At 38.2% G+C, this 20318-nt stretch overlaps 1 protein-coding gene across 2 annotated transcripts; it reads right to left on the bottom strand.

Moving 5' to 3' along the window:
• Positions 1 to 25: 25 nt before the first annotated feature.
• Positions 26 to 20105, bottom strand: LOC126376215 (merlin). Of its 2 annotated transcripts, none has more exons than XM_050023473.1 (14): positions 19792 to 20105; positions 17735 to 17864; positions 16752 to 16957; positions 16236 to 16360; positions 15300 to 15402; positions 14372 to 14578; positions 13274 to 13378; positions 12421 to 12552; positions 11414 to 11560; positions 10630 to 10818; positions 9759 to 9917; positions 8612 to 8805; positions 7715 to 7926; positions 26 to 5776 (listed from the first exon to the last, which is right to left on the bottom strand). In XM_050023473.1, exons 1-13 carry the CDS (start codon positions 19876 to 19878, stop codon positions 7716 to 7718), a joined length of 1995 nt encoding a protein of 664 aa, XP_049879430.1. In that variant the 5' UTR covers positions 19879 to 20105; the 3' UTR covers positions 26 to 5776; position 7715. The 2 variants fall into 2 exon arrangements, with proteins under 2 accessions (XP_049879430.1, XP_049879431.1); XM_050023474.1 differs by having other exon boundaries at positions 8612 to 8787.
• Between the last annotated feature and the right edge of the window lie 213 nt (positions 20106 to 20318).

Genomic DNA, 20318 nt, shown 5'->3' with positions numbered 1-20318 from the left:
AAAAGTCTTTAAATAAAACAGCATATAAAATTGTCTATAAATATATTTACAAAAAATACTATCTAACATCTTTCACAAGGCACGTATACTCGGTAAACGATTAGTTTCGTCAATACTGCCTACCAGCTAACAGAGAATGTGCTTATAAAAAAATACAAATCTGGTTTTTCCTTATTAGAAATTAATTATATTATTTTTAGATATAAAGTATATAAACTATCATACAGGTTGTTAGTGACATCGTAACGAAAACATCGAGGGATGATTTAGACCATGATACTGAGTTGATATCAAGTGGAATTTGGTAAAAGTATGGAATTGAAAATAATAAAAAAAGAAACAATTCATGAATTTTGCGACGGAAAAAATCCACTTGATATTAACTGAGAATCTGAATCATCCCCCTCAATATTCGGTACGATGTCCTGTATTTAAAATCATGCTTATTTCGCTTTGAGGTTGATACACCACCACAACCAAAGCACATTCTCTGTTAACTGGTAACAACAAGAGAGGCACTATTTACTTACAAATATAATATTGTTTCGTTTCACAATTAATATTACTATTGCCTAGTTCACACGTGCCGTGTAGTCGGTGCGTATTGTCAAAGAAAAATCGACCTAAACTGGGGTTAAATATGCCACAAAGTGGCGGCCCTAGGGCGGTGCCTACATTTGTAATTCCACTTTTAATTAGAAAAAAATGAGTCGTCGAAAAAATGTGTTCTTTTTATGGGAGATAGACAATACTTTGACAACAACTCACCTTATACGCCAGGCTTTGTGTTTTCCGATAAATGGTTCATTGTTTAACTTTCAGTCGAAATAATTATCGAACATTCATCATACAGTCATGAGCAATATCATGTACCCACTTTAGAACCCTGTCGCACTATCATATTTGACATTTAATGAGACTTGCGGTTTCATTTGTCAAAAAAGTTAATATGACATGGTTTCAAAGTGTATATACATATTAGTGCTCGTGACCGTACATGTAAGCCCTTATGTCACCGTACGGCGTTAAAACGATACAAAGGTGCAATTGACCCCTTGACAGTTTTCGGATAAGTATTTTAAAAATTACAAACGCTCATTTTAAACATCTTAAAAAATCATTTTCTTGAAAAAAAAAAAATTATTTCTTCATTAATTTCAAATTTCGCGCGTAAACTGTCGGTCACGTGACATATTACCCACTGACGTCACATTTCAATAAACAAAGAAACTGTCAAAGAGTATAACTTTACAGATAGCTTTTGTTTATTTTGTGACATGTGACGTCTCACGTGTCACAAAAGAAATCGGGTTGTGTAATACACAGATTAAAAATAACATTCTTATTTTGTAAAAAAATCTTAAAAAAATAACTATTGAATAATTATTGTTAATTGACAAACTACCGTATACGATATATTTCATATTTTATTGTTACTACTGTCAAGTAGTCAATTGCGAAGCACAAACTGTCACATTAGCAACACCATATTGGTCAATGGATGAAAAAAAATAGCAGTACTGAAATACCAATATCCTCAAAAATGTAGCTAGGCGGACTGATGCTATTGAATTAAAAAAATATTGGCGCATATTCGGCCGGACAAAAAGTTAACCTAATTTTAGTTTGACAGCCCTAAATTAGTGCCATCCTTCACTTGCAATAAGCGTAAGAAAGAGATAGAGCTACTTTTCACTTTAGTCATGTCAAATTTAGTTGGTGGTTGCCCGAATCGGCACTATTGTCGATAACAGCAAACTGATTTAAATTATATTGTAGTTTGACAGCTATAAAAGTAGTCCCGTCCTTCATTTAGGCTTACAGTAAAAGAGAGACAGCGCTGGTTTAGAGCTATCAAACTATAACCCGTGCGAATTAAACAGACACCTTGCGTCTATGGCGAATACTATAGGGAACTCTTGTTAATTCGTACGGGTAATGAACTAAAAAGTTCGGTCAGCCAGGATAGATAGAAATAACACTTTAACGCCCTACGAATATTTTTCTCAATTTGCAAAACCTATTACTTGTACTTAATGTATTGTGTTGCTTGTTTTAATCACATACTGCTACTATGTTAACATATAATGGTGCTAATTCCTGTAATTACCATCTAATTTTATTTTAAGTTATATCTATCATTTTCTTATCCGCCGAAAAGGATCGACAAGCATAAAATTTATGGAACACACGTCAATTTTAAGCACAAATCTAAAACAACCGTCTAAAAATTTTACATCAGTCAATAACCCGACACAGTTAAGTAGACAGCACGTCAAACGGATTGCATACCAGCGACATACCTTTTTAATTCGCCCGGGTTATTCATTCATTTACTCATTCTTCCTAAAATTAAGAGCTGTGCATCGTCCGTCCCTTTCCTTTGCGACGGATATGAAAATGACGGATATAACTTAAAATAAAATTAGACGGTGTCTGCAGGAATCGGGGCCATTGGCTAATTATTTTGTTTTATAGCACTCACTTGTGTTTAGGGAAACTCACAAAGAAAATTAAATCGAATTAATGGTTAACACGCTCGTCCAGTGTCCGGAGGGGTCCCGGCTTGAGAAGAGCTGCGGGTGCAAGACCCGTTCGAGTCACACTTTTTCGATTTAATTTTCTCTTTGATATGTCAAAATCACACAAATGCCGCCCTCTAGTGACAAACCAAGACCTTCAAGCCGTCAAACATCTTTCCATACAAACTTAAACTAGTATAATAGCCGTTAGATAGACGTATTTTCCTATGGAAGTTCAATGAGGATATAAACTAGAAGCTCAAATGTAGGCGGCAGCACTGTTGAGTGTTCCTAAATTTCGACAGTACTCCATACTGTCCAGCTAAAATTCGTGATAAATTGCTAGACCGATCTTTAGAGAATAAATACAACACTATAATTTTGCAGTTAAACGCAGCGCAGTGGGTTGTAGTGTAAAAATATAATCAAAACAATAATGTTTGTTTACTCAAATAGTTTCGGGGGCTGTCAAAACTTAAGAACACAACAGTAGCGACACCTGACGGGATAGGCAATTTTTATCCTCATTCACATAACAGTCACCCACACATTAAACAAAATACATACAGCTTAAGGTGACTTAAACATTCCACAATTAAACATGAAACAATATAAGTAGTGTTACATTTCTATAGATAATCATAATTTAAAGAGTGATTCAGAATTGATCACAAACAACTACAAGGCCGGGGGGGTCGAGGTAAACGTAACTCGCCCGCTGGTGGGGAGCGGAGTATCCTCGGCTATACAAGCTGTAAGTAGCTTCAATAATTTTAGGCGGATAAAAAATATATTTACGTAAAAATTGAAGATTCAAAACGTAGGTATATGTGACAAGTAAATGTTTAAAAAAATATTGTTTACCATCGAATCTGAATTGCTCCTTTGATCACCTATTAATATGTAACCCTGTATAAATAATTAAATATTAGTTGTTTTATACAATATTGAAGTAAAGAATTAATTCTTAATGAAATATCATGTTGTGCGTTTTTTTTCTATCTTAAAAATAAAATAATGAAGGTACGTAACAGAATGGTCCGGTTTTCAATTTGAACGTCTTGGCACAAAAAATCATTCAGTATTATAAATCTTATTACTATTTGACATTATAAAACGTGAGTAGTATAAGTTAAGTTAGGAAAAATTCTGCAGATCTTATTTGTTTATGTTTATAATAGTCTATTTCTGAATTTGACGGATAATTTTCTTTAGTCTATACGTAGGTACTTTTTTTAAGTCTGACAACTTTAAGAACAGTGTCTTCCTTCACTTTCGACTAGTGCAAGACAAAGATGGAGATAGTTTTGAAATTGTCAAACTAAATTAAAATTAAGTTGGTGAATGTTGTGTTTAAATAAACCACTTACTTTAAGTAAATTATCTCAAGATTTGAACTTCAATTCATTTCCTTAGAAATTGACCTAATTAACGTCAATATGGTCAATATTAAAAAATAAATTCAAATTACTAGTGATTCTAAAAGTACATTTACATTTTATTTATTTATGTAAAAAGCGTATAAAATGTTATAAAATATCTATTGTCTACAAATCCAAATCAGTCGCTAGAAAAGAACTTTGGGCGCGATTTTTCGTAACGAATATCGTAAATAAATTTTCTAATACAAATATTATTTTTTTAATTAATAGACTAAGTAATTCATTATTAGAGATTTTTTGATTAATTTAGAAAAAATACAAATTTAGTTTGCGTCTAATAGAGATCAAAATCTATGTTATTTAAGCGCATTTTTAATAACAATTTTAGTTACACAAATATTTACCTATTACGATAAAACACCAATCACTATTTCCACATCGATCTATGCTTGTTACGAAACCACTGAACTGATTTTATGATTTTTGCCATTCGTAACTTGGCTGTTAAAGCTTTAAAACTATTATTTAATAAGGCACCAAGTTGCTTATGTCACGTAATTTTTAACCTAGGAACAAATATCAGTTCATTCAAACATACATAAGGAGAATACATTACATCTTTTACAACTCGGATGTTCGAACATAATTCTCTAGTATCGGGTATAATTTTTAAAATGTCATATCTCAAGGCATACTGCACTAACACAATCGTACTGTTTCCAATAGATACCTAATTTGTTATACCTGTCCATGGTGCTAATTCCTGTACACACCATCTAATTTTATTTTAAGCTATATCTGTCATTTTCTTATCCGCCGAAGAGGAAAAGGACGGGTAATCGACAAGCATAAAATTTATGGAACACACGTCAAATCTAAAACAACCATATAAAAAATTGCATTGGCTAATAACCCGACAGAAATACGTTGACAGCACATGTCAAACGGTTTGTATACCAGCGGATACCTTTATGATTCGCCCGGGTTATTTATTAATTTACTCATTCTTCCTAAAATTAAGAGCTGTCAATCATCCGTCCTTTTCGTTTTCGGCGAATAAAAAAATTACAGGTATAACTTAAAGTAAAATTAGGAGGTGTCTGCAGGAATCGGGGCCATTTTCTCATCGTGACATAGCTTTTTTTTTTCAATTTAACGGATGAAACATAACCCGAGCGAATCGAATAGGCAACTCGCTGGTATGCAACCCGGATGACGTGTACTGTCAACTTAATTCTCTTGACTACACGCCAACGTTAAAATTTTGAAAGGATTGTTCAACATTTCTGTTTAAAATTGACTAATGTTCCATAAATGTTTAGCCTGTCGATTAGCCTCTCCTTTTAGGCGGATAAGAAAATAACAAGTATAACTTAAAATAAATTAAGGTGCCTGCAGGAATCAGTACCAAAATACTCGTCGTTTTAGTTGATACTTATACAAAAAACACAAAAAACATATTTTTTTAATAAGTATCAACTAAAATATTTTGTTGATAGGTGTAAGTATACCTCACTAACCCTTTTTCAAATGATTTAATTGATTTCTACATAAATAGATACATAAACTCACGCTTATTTTAAGCAGAGACTATGGAATTCCATTTGCTTCGATCCTGACACACTTCTCTTGCTTCCTCCACATTCATCAATCGTTTCACACACGCACGCTGGTTCAGAGTAGATTTTTGAACCTTTTCTAAGACCATCTCCAATTTGGTCAGTGCACGTCCTTCTAGGTCTTCCTCTGCCAGCCGTACCACCGACCATCGCTTTATATACTGCTTTCGTAATCCTATTATCCGTAAACATTATGTTATGTTTTCACTAAAAACTTACAGCTTGTGGAATTGTGATGACGTGGGGTATGTACCTGAAATTAAAATTGGTTAAAAATAAATTATGAAAATATGAAATAAACTAAATACACATCTAAATCTTATCTTATTTAGCCTATACGATCCCACTGCTGGGCAAAGGCCTCCCCTTGATTTTTCCACTCCTCTCGACTTTGCGCGATCTCCGGCCAATCCTTGCGATAAGCATTGAGGTCGTCACACCATCTTTTACGCGGTCTGCCTCGACTTCTACGTGCCCACCGCTCCGGATGCATCCGACAAACGTGTCCGGCCCAGTCCCACTTCAGTTTGGCGGACTTTTTCCCTACATTAGTAATACCCGTTTTGGAGCGCAGTGTAGTGTAGTGTTTCGCACACGGTCGATTCGTTATATACACATATTAAATACACATCTAAAACTAACGAAAAAAAATTTCTTTTTTTCTATAACGTCACAGTGCTTTTTCATAAAAATTCTATGGTAATTTTGTGTTTTGACGTATAATAAGGGGGGGGGGGTTGAGGTAAACCTAGTTCAGCCGCTGGAGGGGAACGGAGAGGTGCCGTTCTATGAAAAAAAAAAATGAAAAAAAAAAAATGAAAAATGCTTTATTTACCAAAATAATTAATACATAGCGGTTGAAGTCTCTTTTAAGTTATTAAAATACTTGTGGTAGAGACTTCGCCCCTCCACTGACAATGTTACATTGCTTTTGGTTATATAGCCATAAAAATTAAAAAGTTACAAAACTTGTTATACTTACAGAGAAAAGTAAAAACGAAAATTTAAAGTTTAAAGCAAGTACATACGTGTGTGTGTGTGTGTGTGTGTGTGTGTGTGTGTGTGTGTGTGTGTGTGTGTGTGTGTGTGTGTGTGTGTGTGTGTGTGTGTGTATGCGTGTGTTTGTTTGTGTGTTAGCCCTACGACTATCATGTGTCTTGGGATCGGAAGCTACTGTCATAGGAGCTATAACAGCAGCTTCCACTAACTTCTTACACATATGTGTGTGTGTGTATGTGTGAGTCCGTGTGTGTGTGTGGGTGTGTGCGTGTGTGTTTGCGTGCGTACGTTAACCTACACTAAGTTATGTGATAGGCGTTAGAAGATCCTCTATTTCAGAATATGTCTTAGACTTGAGCCAGTTTGTAAGAATGATTTTACATTCTCGAACAGTTCTAGTATATATATATGTATATTTTTATTTATGATATTGTATAAATATGCCGATTGCCTGATGTATTGTCGAGCAGCAAATTTGCTTCTGGTGTACAAAACAGGTGCTACTTTATACTGCAACCTCTTTTGAGTTTTGTGCGGTTCGTATGAGAGGGATTTGTGCAATCTAATAATGGCGTGTATATTCTATACGTAGTATTATTCCTTATTCTATGGATTAGATGACGTTATTATTATTTGGCTCGAACCAATGTGGCCCGAATGCCCACTGCGACCTAGTTAGATCTATTGTGGCTAGGGTTTCCCCGGATTTGTCCTAGTTTAGAGGGCATCCGGGGAGCGTCCGGGGAAGGTTTCATTTGTAAACCGGGTTTTAAAAAATAAACAAATAAAAAAAATGTGGGCCGCCCGCGCGACACGCACTATGCTCGCACGCACACCACGATCAACCGACAAACCAAGTAGGTATATTCACAACCAAGTATATTTATGTCTTTGTTTAATATTTTAATGAGGTTTTGTTTTCTTATTTCAAGAATTAAAAAAGATGATTTATATAAACAATTTGTAACAAATCGTAATATGATTCTGTTTTGTTAAAATAATGAATGAATAAAAAAGGTGATTTATGACATTTTCAACTGTTTTTTATTTCATTGAATATGTTTAAAAGATCTTGTTGACATGTCCGGCTTTCGGACTCTAAAATCCGAGGTTTCCACGCGTCTTGTCCTGTTTTCTAAATTTTAGAGATGGCAAGCCTAATTGTGGCCACTTTTTTATTAGATGATGTTACCTCAGAGTTCCTCGTAGAAAGCCACCCGTGTCTTGGTGGAGCCCTGCTTGAGGCGGCGCAGCGTGGAGTACTTGTTGTCGCCGGCGCGCGCCTGCGCCTCGTGCAGGCGGTCCAGCGTGGCGGCCGACTGGTCCACGCGCAGCACCGAGAACTCGCAGCGGAGCTCGTCCAGCTGCTGCTGCAGGTGCTTGGACTTCGCCAGGTATTCCACTCTGGAGCCAAGATAATTAAAAACGCATTATACAAAAGCCTTTGTGGTCTAGTGATAATATTCAAATTCAATAATCTTTTTTTATTCAGGAGGTAACATAGTACACTCAGAATCGTCAAGAGTTAGAGCATTGGGCTCACGATCCCGAGGTCCGGGTTCGATTCCCGATGGGGGCATTTTCAAAATCACTTTGTGAGACTGCCCTTTGTTTGGTAAGGACATTGCAGGCTTGAATCACCAGCTTATCCGAAAAAGTAAAATGATTCCGTGCATTAGAGGACACGTAAAGCCGTTGGTCCCGGCTATTAGCCGTAAAAAACACCTCCACCAATCCGCAGTGGAGCAGCGTATGCTCCATACCCCCTCCGGTTGATTGAAGGGAGGCCTGAGTCCAGCAGTGGGACATATATAGGCTGTTTGTTTGATGTACATAAATAAATATTTATGTACATCAAATTGGATGTCATCAAATAGGAATGAATATAGGAGTAGGGACCAAGAAAGTGTGGATGGATTGTGTGTAGAAAGGTGAAAGTGAGTACAGAAATGAATGAAAGAGGAATAGCAGGAAGGCGAGGGCAGAGGATGATGAAGCAGGAAGTCGGGACACGAGACGGTATTCAATGCAGGTTCGTGAGGTTGGTAACCCACACAACCCGCACGATAGAGTAAGACGACGCACTCACCTCTCCTTCTCAATCTCCAGCGACAGCCGGTGTATATGCGGGTCTGAGTCAGGCACCAGCTGGTACGCGTTGAGCTCATTGTCAGCCTGCGGCGGCGCCCCGTTGGCGAGGCCCTCGCCACCAAGCTCAGCGGGCAGCGAGCATGTCGACGGGAACAGACTGCCCGTAGTAGACGCCTGCAGGTTTTGTATTGACTTTCAATACAAAAATTTTCGGGGTAAGTATGTGGTGTTTTAAATGTTGGAGATTTAACACAATCGGGGATAGAACAATGTCTCGATGTGTTATAATATCTAGAAAGGCCAACGACCCGGGGTTTGCGTCCGGATACGTGTTAAGAACTATTAATAAAATAAAACGTTATAAAATAAAAACAGAACTATACGAAAACCCAGACCAATTAATAAAAGTAAATATCTTTCAAGTTTTAAAAACAATAAAAATAAATAGTCAAGTAGATTTAAAATCGGAATCATTTATTCAACGTAATTATCATAGACAATCTAGTTGAGGGCAATCTTTATTTTTTTAATATACATCATTCGCAAGATACAGAAAATGGAATTGGATAGTTTCCTAGGTCAAAGATAAATTATGAAATTCTTAATACGAAATTAAGACAGATCTAATAGTGACAAAAACCGTTTTCTTTTTTCTATTTCAATTTAAAGAAAAATAATAATAAGTGCTACATTTTGTCACGTTTTTCTATGACGTCACATGTTGCTTTTTCATTCAAATCCCATAGTAATTTCGTGTTTAAATGTTTAATAAAAAGTAACTGATTTGACTAGTTGGAAACTAACCTATTGCACATTGATCATATTACAGTGGCTTTAATTTCCCCCGATACCGACCCGGCGGCGTGGTCGACGATCCCTCAATCAGCGCTTATCGCTATCGACCCGCGGTTCGATTAATACTTTCAAATATTTTTCCTCTCAGACGACGCCCTGAAGCGAGGTTCGCGCCCTACTGGGCACCCTCAGGCCTGTCGTCTTAAACGTTGTACCGGGTGAGAGCCTTCAGCGCTCCCCATTTGTCCCTAAGTAGTTAATGCCATCTGCGGCAAATCTACAATAAGTCTCGTCAAAAAAAAACTTTAATTTCTTTATCTTTGGCACCACCTCCTCCAAGCAAAACTCACCGGTGGTAGAGATCCGTTGTTGGTGCGACTGTACAAGTCGAGTAGCTTCTCCTTGGCCTCGTCGTGCGCGTTGACGAGCCCACTGCTGGACCAGCCCTCCTCCGGGATGCGCCACTCAGACTCCGGGCTCTCGCACCGGTAGTGCTGCCCGTTACCGACCTGAAACATTTAAACATGTTACATGCAACCGGAGAAATTAAAAGCCAGAAAAAAACAGACGAAATGCCGAAGGTTCTTTCACCCTAAGGTCACCTGGAAGAAATTGCTATTTAGCAATATGGCCACTGATTGTGCTCCTTTTGTACTTTTCTAATTGTTTTTAGTGTATTGCATTACATTGTAAGGTTGGGATACATCCGGATCGATGGTATTGGCCCAACCAAACATTGGCGTCTTTTTGAAAAACCATATTCGAATGTGATTTTTGTTTACAAAGACTCACAACTCACAACACACTCTATTTAATATCGATTTTACTTACGGCCAACTAAACGTCAGCAGGTATTTCATCCTTATGTTATGGATATACCACCAATCTGCACTAAGCGTTTTGCCTCTTCCTTTTTGATGCAAACAGCAAAGGACTGGAACTGTCTGCCGTCGTCTGTTTTTCCAACTCGTTATAATCTGGGAGTCTTCAAGGCTAGAGTGAATAGGCATTTGCTAGGTAAACGTGATCCACCCTAGACCACATCGTCACTTACCATCAGGTGAGATTGTGGTCAAACACGATTCTTCATTATTTAAAAAAGGATCGAGGAAAATCACATCAGAATGTGTTTTTATTTAAAAAAGCGCTTACGATGTTGCCATAAGGCGACAACAGGTAATCCTGACTCTAAACCCGTTAGCGTGTATTGTAACAACTTACTGGTGGCAAAGACCCCGTGGAGCTCCGACTGAGGAAGTTAAGCAGCTTCTCCTTGGCCTGCTTCTCAGCCACCCTGGCAGCTAGCAGCTCCGCCTTGAGTCTCTCGGCCTCCGCTGCTCGCTTCTCAGACTCCTCAACCAGCCGCGCTGTTAGGAATTCTGCCTCGCGGGTCTTGCGTTCTAGGTGCACCTGGGAATTAATTTTAATGCTGTAATTTCCGGAACTTCAGGAATGCACCTGGAGAACAATTTTAGTGGTGGAAATTCCAGAGAATCCCGTTTGGCCTGGGAAATTCCCGAAGCACGGGTCTCAGGTGTCGAACCATAAAGGGGATCGTCAAAATAGGTAATTTGTAAGTTTTTCATCATCATCTCTTTAGCGTTATCCCGTTCTTCACTTACCTAACCAGACGCTGTCATCTAAAGTGGCCTTGCACAATCACACAAGAACAGTATACAAATCGAACAGGAGAAGTACAATAGGCTGCCTTAAAATAGCAATTTCATCCAAACAACTTTAGGTTTAAAGAAATTGTAAATATAAATAATAATCGGCCATTCAACTAATCAAATCAGTTACTTTTTACTACAAAACACGAAATTATCATAAAAAAAATGTGATAAAAAGTCATACTTATTATTATGTTTTTCTTGATTAGTAGTTCATAAATAAGTTAAATAAAAAAAAGAAAATATTTTTCGTCAGTTTTAGACCTGTCTTTATTTAGTAAACAAAATTTCATAATTAATCTTTAACCTACTCATCCTCTCTTACAAACTCTTACCTTCTCCTCCTCAGTCTTGATAGCAGAGAGCCTCAGCCGCGCGTTTTCCCGCTCGGCATCTGAAGCCTTCTGTGCTAGTAGGGATGCCTCCTCTTCTGCCACTCTCCCCTTTTCTGCTAGAAGTTCCGCCGTCTCTTCTGAACGCCTCTGCAAGAATATGCATGGTTAGTAGATGTTCAACCAAATCATGGAACAAATTAAAGAGAAGGCGAACGTCGTGTCTTATAAAGAAGTCAAAGACTATGCCTTTGAAAGACAAGAATGGAGAATGGTAGACCGACAAGAATAGTTCAACAAATTGGAGATGTCCTTAGAAAAGCTTTAGTGCAATCTACTCTGAACCTGCGTGCGTGTATGAAACGATTGATGAATTGGAGGAAGCAAGAGAAGTATGTCAGGATCGAAGCATATGGAACTCCATAGTTTCTGCTTATCCTGGGCGGAAATAGACGTGAGTTTATGTAGTAAGTGTTGGCTAGTTAATAAAGAATGTTTAAGAGAGGGTAATAACCTTTAGGGAATTGAGTCTATCCTGCCCGGGGACCGAATTAAAACATTTTTAAGAAATATTGATTGATTTTTCGGTTGATGAGGTTTGTAATCCACCTCACAACCCACGCGATAGAAGAAGAAATATTAGTACTCAATATTCTAAATAGATGGAGTCGGCTTAATGACGATACACAGACGACGATGATCGAAAGAATTTCGCATGGATAGGAGGGGGACCCGGTGGTTTAATGGTTAACACAACGAGACGAGAGTCCCGCTTGACAAGAGTTGCGGGTTCAAATCCCGCCCGAGTCAGAATTTGTTCCGATTTAATTTTCTCCTTGGGAGTTTCCCTAAGCACGGTTAAGTGCTATAAAACGAATATCATTTGTATTTTTTTTTTTTTTTTGAGAATTCTTGACAGTTATCCTCAAGAGACAAGAATGACTATGACAGATTGGTTTAGATCCATACAGCTTTACGCTGACACTATATTTATATTGAAAGCTACATACCAGGGCGTCGTTGGCAAGTCGTATCTCCTCCTGGTACTGCAGTAACCTCTGCTCCATGGCTGCCCGCTCGCGCTCCGCCGCCTCTCTCAGCTGCTTCTCACGAGCCAGCTTGTTGCGCTCGATCTGGCGACGCTAAGATGGAGACATAACTTAGCATCATGCCTGTCTCAGAGGCGTATATATACATCATGGTACAAGAAGACCAGGTATGCTCAAAAGTGACAGCTAACATTTCAAGGTTAGCCCAGCTGACGTCATCCCACCCAGCGTTGCCATTTTGTAAAAAATAAATTACCCACGACCAACGTTTTTATATTTACTTTGCAAGGAAACTTTGAACTTTTAGTAAAAGATTACAGTTCTAATGATTTTTTTATGTGGGAAAGTAATGGTAATTAAATACATTAGTCACTAATTCAATTAATTTTCAATTATGAAATTTACATCCTTGGAATGTTGGAGATACCAATTCAATGGTAACACAGTGATGACACTTATGTCATGAAAGGGCTAGCAATGGCGGCTTGCCATACCTGGTCTTCTTACACCATGTTATACAGAATGTTAGTGACATCGTAACGAAAACTTTGAGGGATGAATTCTACCATTCTACGAGTTGATATCAAGATAAATTTTCCGTCGTAAAAGTATGGAACTGAAAATAATTTAAAAAGACAGGAAATTCTATTTGATACAAACATAGAATTATGGTCTGAATCTACTCCAAAGTTATCATTACAGGTTAATGAGGTTGGTAATCCACCTCACAACTCACACGATAGAAGAAGACCCGATTGTCCGAAAGTGAGATGATCCGTGTTTCGGTTGTACGTGAGAGCCCGTAGTAACTTACCTGTTTCTCCTCCTTGGCCTGCGCCTTCATCTGCTGCACCTCCATGGTGTCAGGTTTCCGCCGCCGCATGTACAGGTCGTGGTTTCCAATACAAAGGTCCAAGATCTGCGACGAAACAGACCATCACAAGGGGTCAACTTAAGCTGGATAATTCAACAGACATTTGCGCCAGTATAAGTAGATCTGGGGGGTCAAAAACCACATCGAAGCTCTCATCATCTAACAAGGTAATATTGTTTTCTGTCATTAGTTGGCATCGCGCACTTATTTTTATATGCGCAAATGTCAAATTGGAATATTGCTTTTTAGATTTATTGCCTCGACGTGGCCTTTTTAATCCGTCGTCAAAATTCAAATTCAAACTTTAAAAATATCTATGTTCAGTAGGTAACATACACTTTGAATATTCTTTTTTGTATCTGTAGTTGTTAGTAAATAACTTATTCACTATGTTAGTAACATCAAAATACAAACATACAAATCGGTATGTGAGATATGGAGTTTGATCCAAAGCCTCACATATGGACAGTCTGGTCTGACAGACAACACATTCGGGAAGCTGTTCTTTGGGTTTTTGAATCTACGTCATTTCGCAAGGAGTTATGGCCGAGGAAACTGCAACACTACTGCAGTTGATAAATGTTTAATTTCACATAACATAAGCTAACAACTATATCCCAATGGGGTATTCAACCCAAAAATCGTAAAATGAACTAAGTACCTACACACACCTCACAAAGCTTTCTGTTATATGTTTCTCATTCTGTTATGCTTTTCTGACAATAAAGATAGAAGTTATAATCTGGGAGTCTTCTGTTGGCTAGGCAAGCGTGATCCACCCTAGACCTCATCGTCACTTACCATCAGGTGAGATTGAGACTTAACCGATCAAAATTATATTTTAATGTTAAGTATTTTCTCTTGAACCTTGACGTTGGCAGAATCATCGTTTCTGAACGATGCAGCCACAAACAAAGAAAATAGAATAGACTAGGTGAGATTGCTCAAACGAGAGCCTATATTATTATTAAAAAAATAAAAACTTATAGCTCAGAAATTAGATCCTTAACAATTGAAATAAATTGTTTACACACTTACCAATTTATTCATTCCTTTGGGCGAGAAGAAAATAAAATTATTGACGGATTTGTCAACGAATTTGATGACAAATTTCTTGTCGTCGAAGGATATGTGTTTGATCTCCGACCACGGGAATGTGGTCTTTGGGGTCAACTTGTTGTCCTTCTCGTAGATATTGAGCCCTAGAGCCGTAACGCCAAGGTAGAGGTCCGTGTCTTTCTTGTTCTGCAAGGTATTATACAGGGTGTTATTGAATTCGTGATTATGAGTTAATATCAAGTGGAATTTACCGTCGCAAACTTCACGATCTAATTGTGTTCTTTTTAAATTATTTCCAGTTCCACACTTTTGCGACGGAAAATTTCACTTGATATCGACTCAGATTCATGGTCTGGAATTATCCCTCTAATCTTACTCAATACTAAATTTTTTTAATGCATTCCAAAAAGTAAGTTTAAGTTTTCGTTACGATGTCACGAACACCCTGTATATTATATTTAAGCCAAGTTTTCGTTCTTGTAACGTAATACAATCATCATCTCCCTAGCATTATCCCGTTTTCACTAGGTCCGCTTACCTAACCTGAAGATTTGACAGGTCCGGGTTTTCACAGATGCGACTGCCTGTCTGACCTTCCAACCCGCGAAGGGAAACCAGCCCAATACAGGTTAGGTCACATACCTCCGAAAAGCATTTCTCATGACGTTTTCCTTCACCGCTGAGCACGTGATAATCATTTATGATACAAACATGAATCCGAAAACCTGTATACCTGTATTCACAAATAAAGATTTTGATTTGATTGGATTTGAAAACGATTTCGAAAATCATAGGTTTAGGCCCGTGAAGGATTCGAACCTTCGGCTTTACAGTGAGAGTCAGGAGTTCTTCCAACTGGGCTACCACGGCTCTGTAACGTAATATAATAATATTGTAAAATACTTACATTTATTGCAAAATAATTCACCCCATACATGTCCAAGTCTTGTGCTATTTTCAAATATTCCATTTCGGCTTCGTCTCGAGACATTCCCTTATGGTCGGCGTACCTACAACAATTAAAAAACAAGAATATATTTATTATTGAAAGGACACTACAATAACATAACAAAAACAAAAAAGATGGATTATCTCCTTATACTATCTTAAGATCACAAATAAATCAATTTGTAATTTGTAATTTGTAGATGTCTAGACATCATCAGCAAATCCGAGGAACCAAGTCCGATTCTCGGTAGGGTCAATTTAGAAAATGAGCTTTTATTTAAAGACTGGTCTAGGCAGTATTGATGATGAAAGCCTATCCAGCAGACCCAGCAGTGGAAGATATCGTCCAAAAGGTCACATTCTGTGGTGATTTTCTTCACAAAAGGTGATAATCATAATCATCATTTATTGGTAAAAATATTACACGTCAATATAAAAAATATAAAAATTCTTAGTAATTAGGTAACTTATACCTATCTATAGTTACATAGTTCAAACCATTTTAAAGAAACATTAAAAAAAAAATGAACTACTTAAATACAATTATTATATTTACATTTATTGTTGTGTCATGAATACATTAAATATTACTTTTTAAAATTAACAAACTCATCGTACGAGTAAAATGTGTGCTCGATATGATGCCATCGCTTGAATCTGCATTTAAAGCAACTGAGGGAGGGGGCCGACGTGACATCCACTGGGAGCTTATTGTACACAGTCGGACCCATCACCCTAGTGAGCTTTGACGACTTTGTTAGTCTATGTTGCTCAGGCAACAGCTGAGTCACGTTCCGCAGGTTACGGCTGTGTATGTCCATCGGTCTCGTATAGGTGGAGATATTAGAGAAGACAAACACGGCGGAAACAATATGTAATAATGGTGAATAGTTACCATATCTTGATGCGGTCCTCCCACATCTCCGGGGTCATCTGGTACTGGTCGATGACCCTCTGAGGGAGCAGGTCCTCACTCGCCAGCATCCCTGGTTTGTACGCACTCTCGTCATAGTCGCCATACTGGAATATATTGAGGATTTTACATTTAGGTTCTTTTTTGGCGACCATGTATGAATTGTTTGAGGTTTACGTATTTATTATGATAATTAAAACACTTAAGACCGGGTTCAGATGGTTCCGAACATTCCGACATCAAATGTTGAAACAAGCTTTCTTTAAAAAAAATTTAAGCGGCACAGAAAGAGTGCAAACAGATGTTTGCTTAGAAAATTATGGATCTACCTACTCTTCGACTGATGAGAGTGGAAGCGAAATTGTGTTCTGTGCAATAAAGGTTATTTGATTTGGTCCCGGCTAGCCGTAAAACACCTCCGCCAAACCGCAGTGGTGTAGCGTGGTGGAGTATGCTCCATACCCAGTTCTGATTTGATTTAACACCATCAAAACTCACCTTAGCCTGCACAGCGTAGCTGGCCAGCAGTACCGAAGCCTCCGGCGGGCAGTAGATGTCCATGCTCAGTATCGCCTGCTTCACCTGCAGGAATAGCAGGTGCTGCGTCACCTCCTGGATCAGCTCCTCCGCTACATCCTCCGGGTACAGCTTGCAGAGCAGCATGAATGGGGTACCCGGCATTTGGGACACGCATTGTTCTTGTACTGTAAGGTTAGCAAAGGTCCATGGATTAATTAATGGTGAGACTTCAGGGTGGCGTAAAGTTCGAATGGCACAACTATTCCGGTTCAAATCCCGGTATCGGACTTGTACTAATACGTTATTAATTTATCTTAAGTGCAGTTTTCACTTACACAGTTGGCTTGACAATTATAGACGGCGATACGGCTCGCCTTATCACGTTAGTCTAAGAGAAAGCTCGGTGAGGTGTGGGTACTTAGTACATCTTGCGATGGATGTACCTCTGACTAACCCAATTGGGATATACATACACATACATACATAAACAGCCTATATACATCCCACTGCTGGGCACAGGCCTCCCCTCAATCTACCGGAGGGGGTTTGGAGCATACTCCACCACGCTGCATGCGGGTTGGTGGAGGTGTTTTTACGGCTAATAGCCGGGTCCAACGGCTTAACGTGCCCTCCGAAGCACGGAATCTACTTACTTTTTCGGACAATCAGATGATTCAAGCTTGAAAAGTCCTTACCAAACAAAGGACAGTCTCACAGAGTGATTTCGACAATGTCCCCATGTCTGACCACTAGACCACGGAGGCTGTTAATTGCTTTGTAATTGCGATATAGTCGTGCGCTTATTGCTTATATTACGCTACAACTAAAGAGTGGCGTATCTATAGATACGGACAGCATGAAAACAGTGTTCAGCCAACATTTTAGAGGTGGATTCTTCTTGTTCTTTTTCTAGAAAGGGTTCGTAAATCTTTTGTTTATCTCCTAAATAAACTGGTAGTTACCTCTTTTATCCAACTTGAGCCAACTTATAAAATGTTTGGTGTCCTCGAACTGAAGACCGAAGAACCACGTCTCCCGCAGCCCTATGGTCCGACATACCAGGTCAAACAGGTCCCGACCAGTTGCTCGCCACTGTGGAATAAATGTGAATTTGTTATGGAAAATTATACATTACGTCGCCAAAACTCACCCTCACTCACTCTCTTGTGATTTAAGAAGAAACCACATCAGCCGTCGCGGCACAGCAGGTCGGGCTTTGACCAATAGCCGTACGACGTCTATCCACATAGATAGCATTCGCTGCGACTATTGGTCGAAGCCCTCGATAATTAGAACCGCGCGCGGTGCGGTTGCTGAGCCGCGGGGACTGAACATGATTATTAAAAAAGTTGCTTATGTGGGTTTTACTATAAGGGACAATATGACAAGTAAGCCTAATTTTACAATACAATAGTAATACAACAACAGTACAATAGTAATAGAGTTGTCTTTATTATCTTTTTTTTTTTCATTTATTGGACATAAACTCAACATTAAAGAAACAACAACAATGTTCATTTCAGTCTTCTGCTTCCTATAATACTTCTTTCACCTGTTGGGACATAGGCCTTGAATAACGGATTTCCACTCCTCGCGGTCTTTTGCAGCCCCTGTAGCTTGCTCCCATGACATGCCATTCATTCCATTCCATTAGAGCATACATACAAAAACAGCCTATATACGTCCCACTGCTGGGTACCGACCTCCCCTCAATCAACCGGAGGGGGTATGGAGCATACTCCACCACGCTGCTCCACTGCGGGTTGGTGGAGGTGTTTTTACGCCTAATAGCCGGGACCAACGGCTTAACATGCCCTCCGAAACACGGAATCATCTTACTTTTTCGGACAATCAGGTGATTCAAGCCTGAAAAATCCTTACCAAACAAAGGACAGTCTCACAAAGTGATTTCGACAATGCCCCCATCGGGAATCGAACCTGGACTAATGCTCTAACCACTAGACCATGGAAGCTGGCTGTGCACAGAGACATAACATATTCATTCCATTTGTTTTTATTTTTAATCCATGTAAATTTACTCCCTAATGAGGTGTGCAGAGTCTCAAGTAATCAAAAGACAATGTGCAACCAGTTTTAATTCAAATTCGCAAGATGGATATCATGAACCATATAAGTTATATATTACATACAGTCATGAGCAATATAATGTACCCACTATAGCACTCTGTCGCACTAACATATTTGACATTCAGTGATACTTACAGTTCAATTTGTTAAAAATGTTAATGAGACATGGTACCAAAGTGTATACATATTAATGCTTGTGACCGTACATAAGGACAAAGGGTCACTGACTGATGATGAAAACTCAGAAACAAAAATCAAATTTTGCACGGGGGTTTTTAGGTCAAGCTCACTAAGACAGGATTATGTGAAATTCAACCCCCGAGGGTAAAAAGGGGTTGAAAGTGTGTATGAAACTTTATTTTTAAATATAAAATCATGTTTTTTTTAAAATAAGCAATTTATATTAATAAAACTGCTATGTCAACCTGGATATGATTCAATGGAAAGTGACAGAACAGAAGTCCCCTAATAACTTTCACATTTATTCCATTTTCAATCATAAAGCACAAAATTATTCATTGTAAATTTTAAAATAATACCTACATAAATAAAAAAAACCGCCATTGGTCTATGTAATGTATGTATAATTACAAATTAAAATTCAGGAATGCGATACATCACAATAGGTCATAAAAATGGGTCAATCCATAATTTGCATACAATGAATAGATAAAAATCAAAAGTACATAATTGAAAGTTATAATTATTAATAGTTGTCTAATCAAAATTGTACTAAACAGTGCATGACCCTAAACCATTACTGCATATAAGCACTATTATCATTCTATTAGTAGTTCACAGGAGTAGCAACGTGACCCCGTGTCGTGACTCACAACGGAGCACTGTGGTAATTCGCGCTAATCACGATCCCAACCCAATAAACAATACCTACCAAACCCTATCTACTACATTACACTACTGACAATTTTACCTCAAGGTTGAATTCCAATTCGGCATCCAACGTGCACACCTTAACCGGGAACGATTTAGACGCCTTCTTCCTTCTAAATGGAGGCATTTTTCACATCACAAATCCCAACATTCTTCAAGAAACTAAGCAAAACACTGACCGATAGGTTATGATAATTTCCAAAGCGATAAAATAATTACCGCGCAATGTCTAACGTTTACGTAATGTGCAACCGATCGAGGAATGCGCGTAATTTAACATTGCGTACTATTTCCAGCAGTTATTATTTACAAACAAGAAAAACGTCAATGAAACAATTGCGAGGTGAATGAAGGAAAAATTCAGAAAAACTGCGTTTCGTTTCATTGGTTATCAATTGCTTTGACAGCCGATAAACGATCTATAATTAGATTCATGCGTAACTTGGAACGTAATCTCCTAGGCAAAATGACCAGTATCAAAACCTATTACAGTCATAAACAAGATTTTATACTTTTCTTTCGTTTTCACTTAAAATTGTATATGTTGGTAAGCTTGTTGTTTGACAT

This window comes from Pectinophora gossypiella, chromosome 20 (genome assembly GCF_024362695.1).
Source record: "Pectinophora gossypiella chromosome 20, ilPecGoss1.1, whole genome shotgun sequence".
NCBI lineage: Eukaryota > Metazoa > Arthropoda > Insecta > Lepidoptera > Gelechiidae > Pectinophora > Pectinophora gossypiella.
The sequence above is the reverse complement of the archived record's forward strand: the minus strand, read 5'-3'. Positions and strand labels throughout refer to the sequence as shown.

Excerpts from the sequence above, each read along its gene's own strand:
- LOC126376215 (XM_050023473.1), bottom strand. The coding sequence starts at position 19,878 with ATGCCTCCATTTAGAAGGAAGAAGGCGTCTAAATCGTTCCCGGTTAAG. Across the intron at positions 16,958-17,734 it reads GCTCAAGTTGGATAAAAGAG|TACAAGAACAATGCGTGTCC; the intron begins GTAACTACCAGT and ends CTAACCTTACAG. Across the intron at positions 12,553-13,273 it reads AGGCCAAGGAGGAGAAACAG|CGTCGCCAGATCGAGCGCAA; the intron begins GTAAGTTACTAC and ends TCTCCATCTTAG.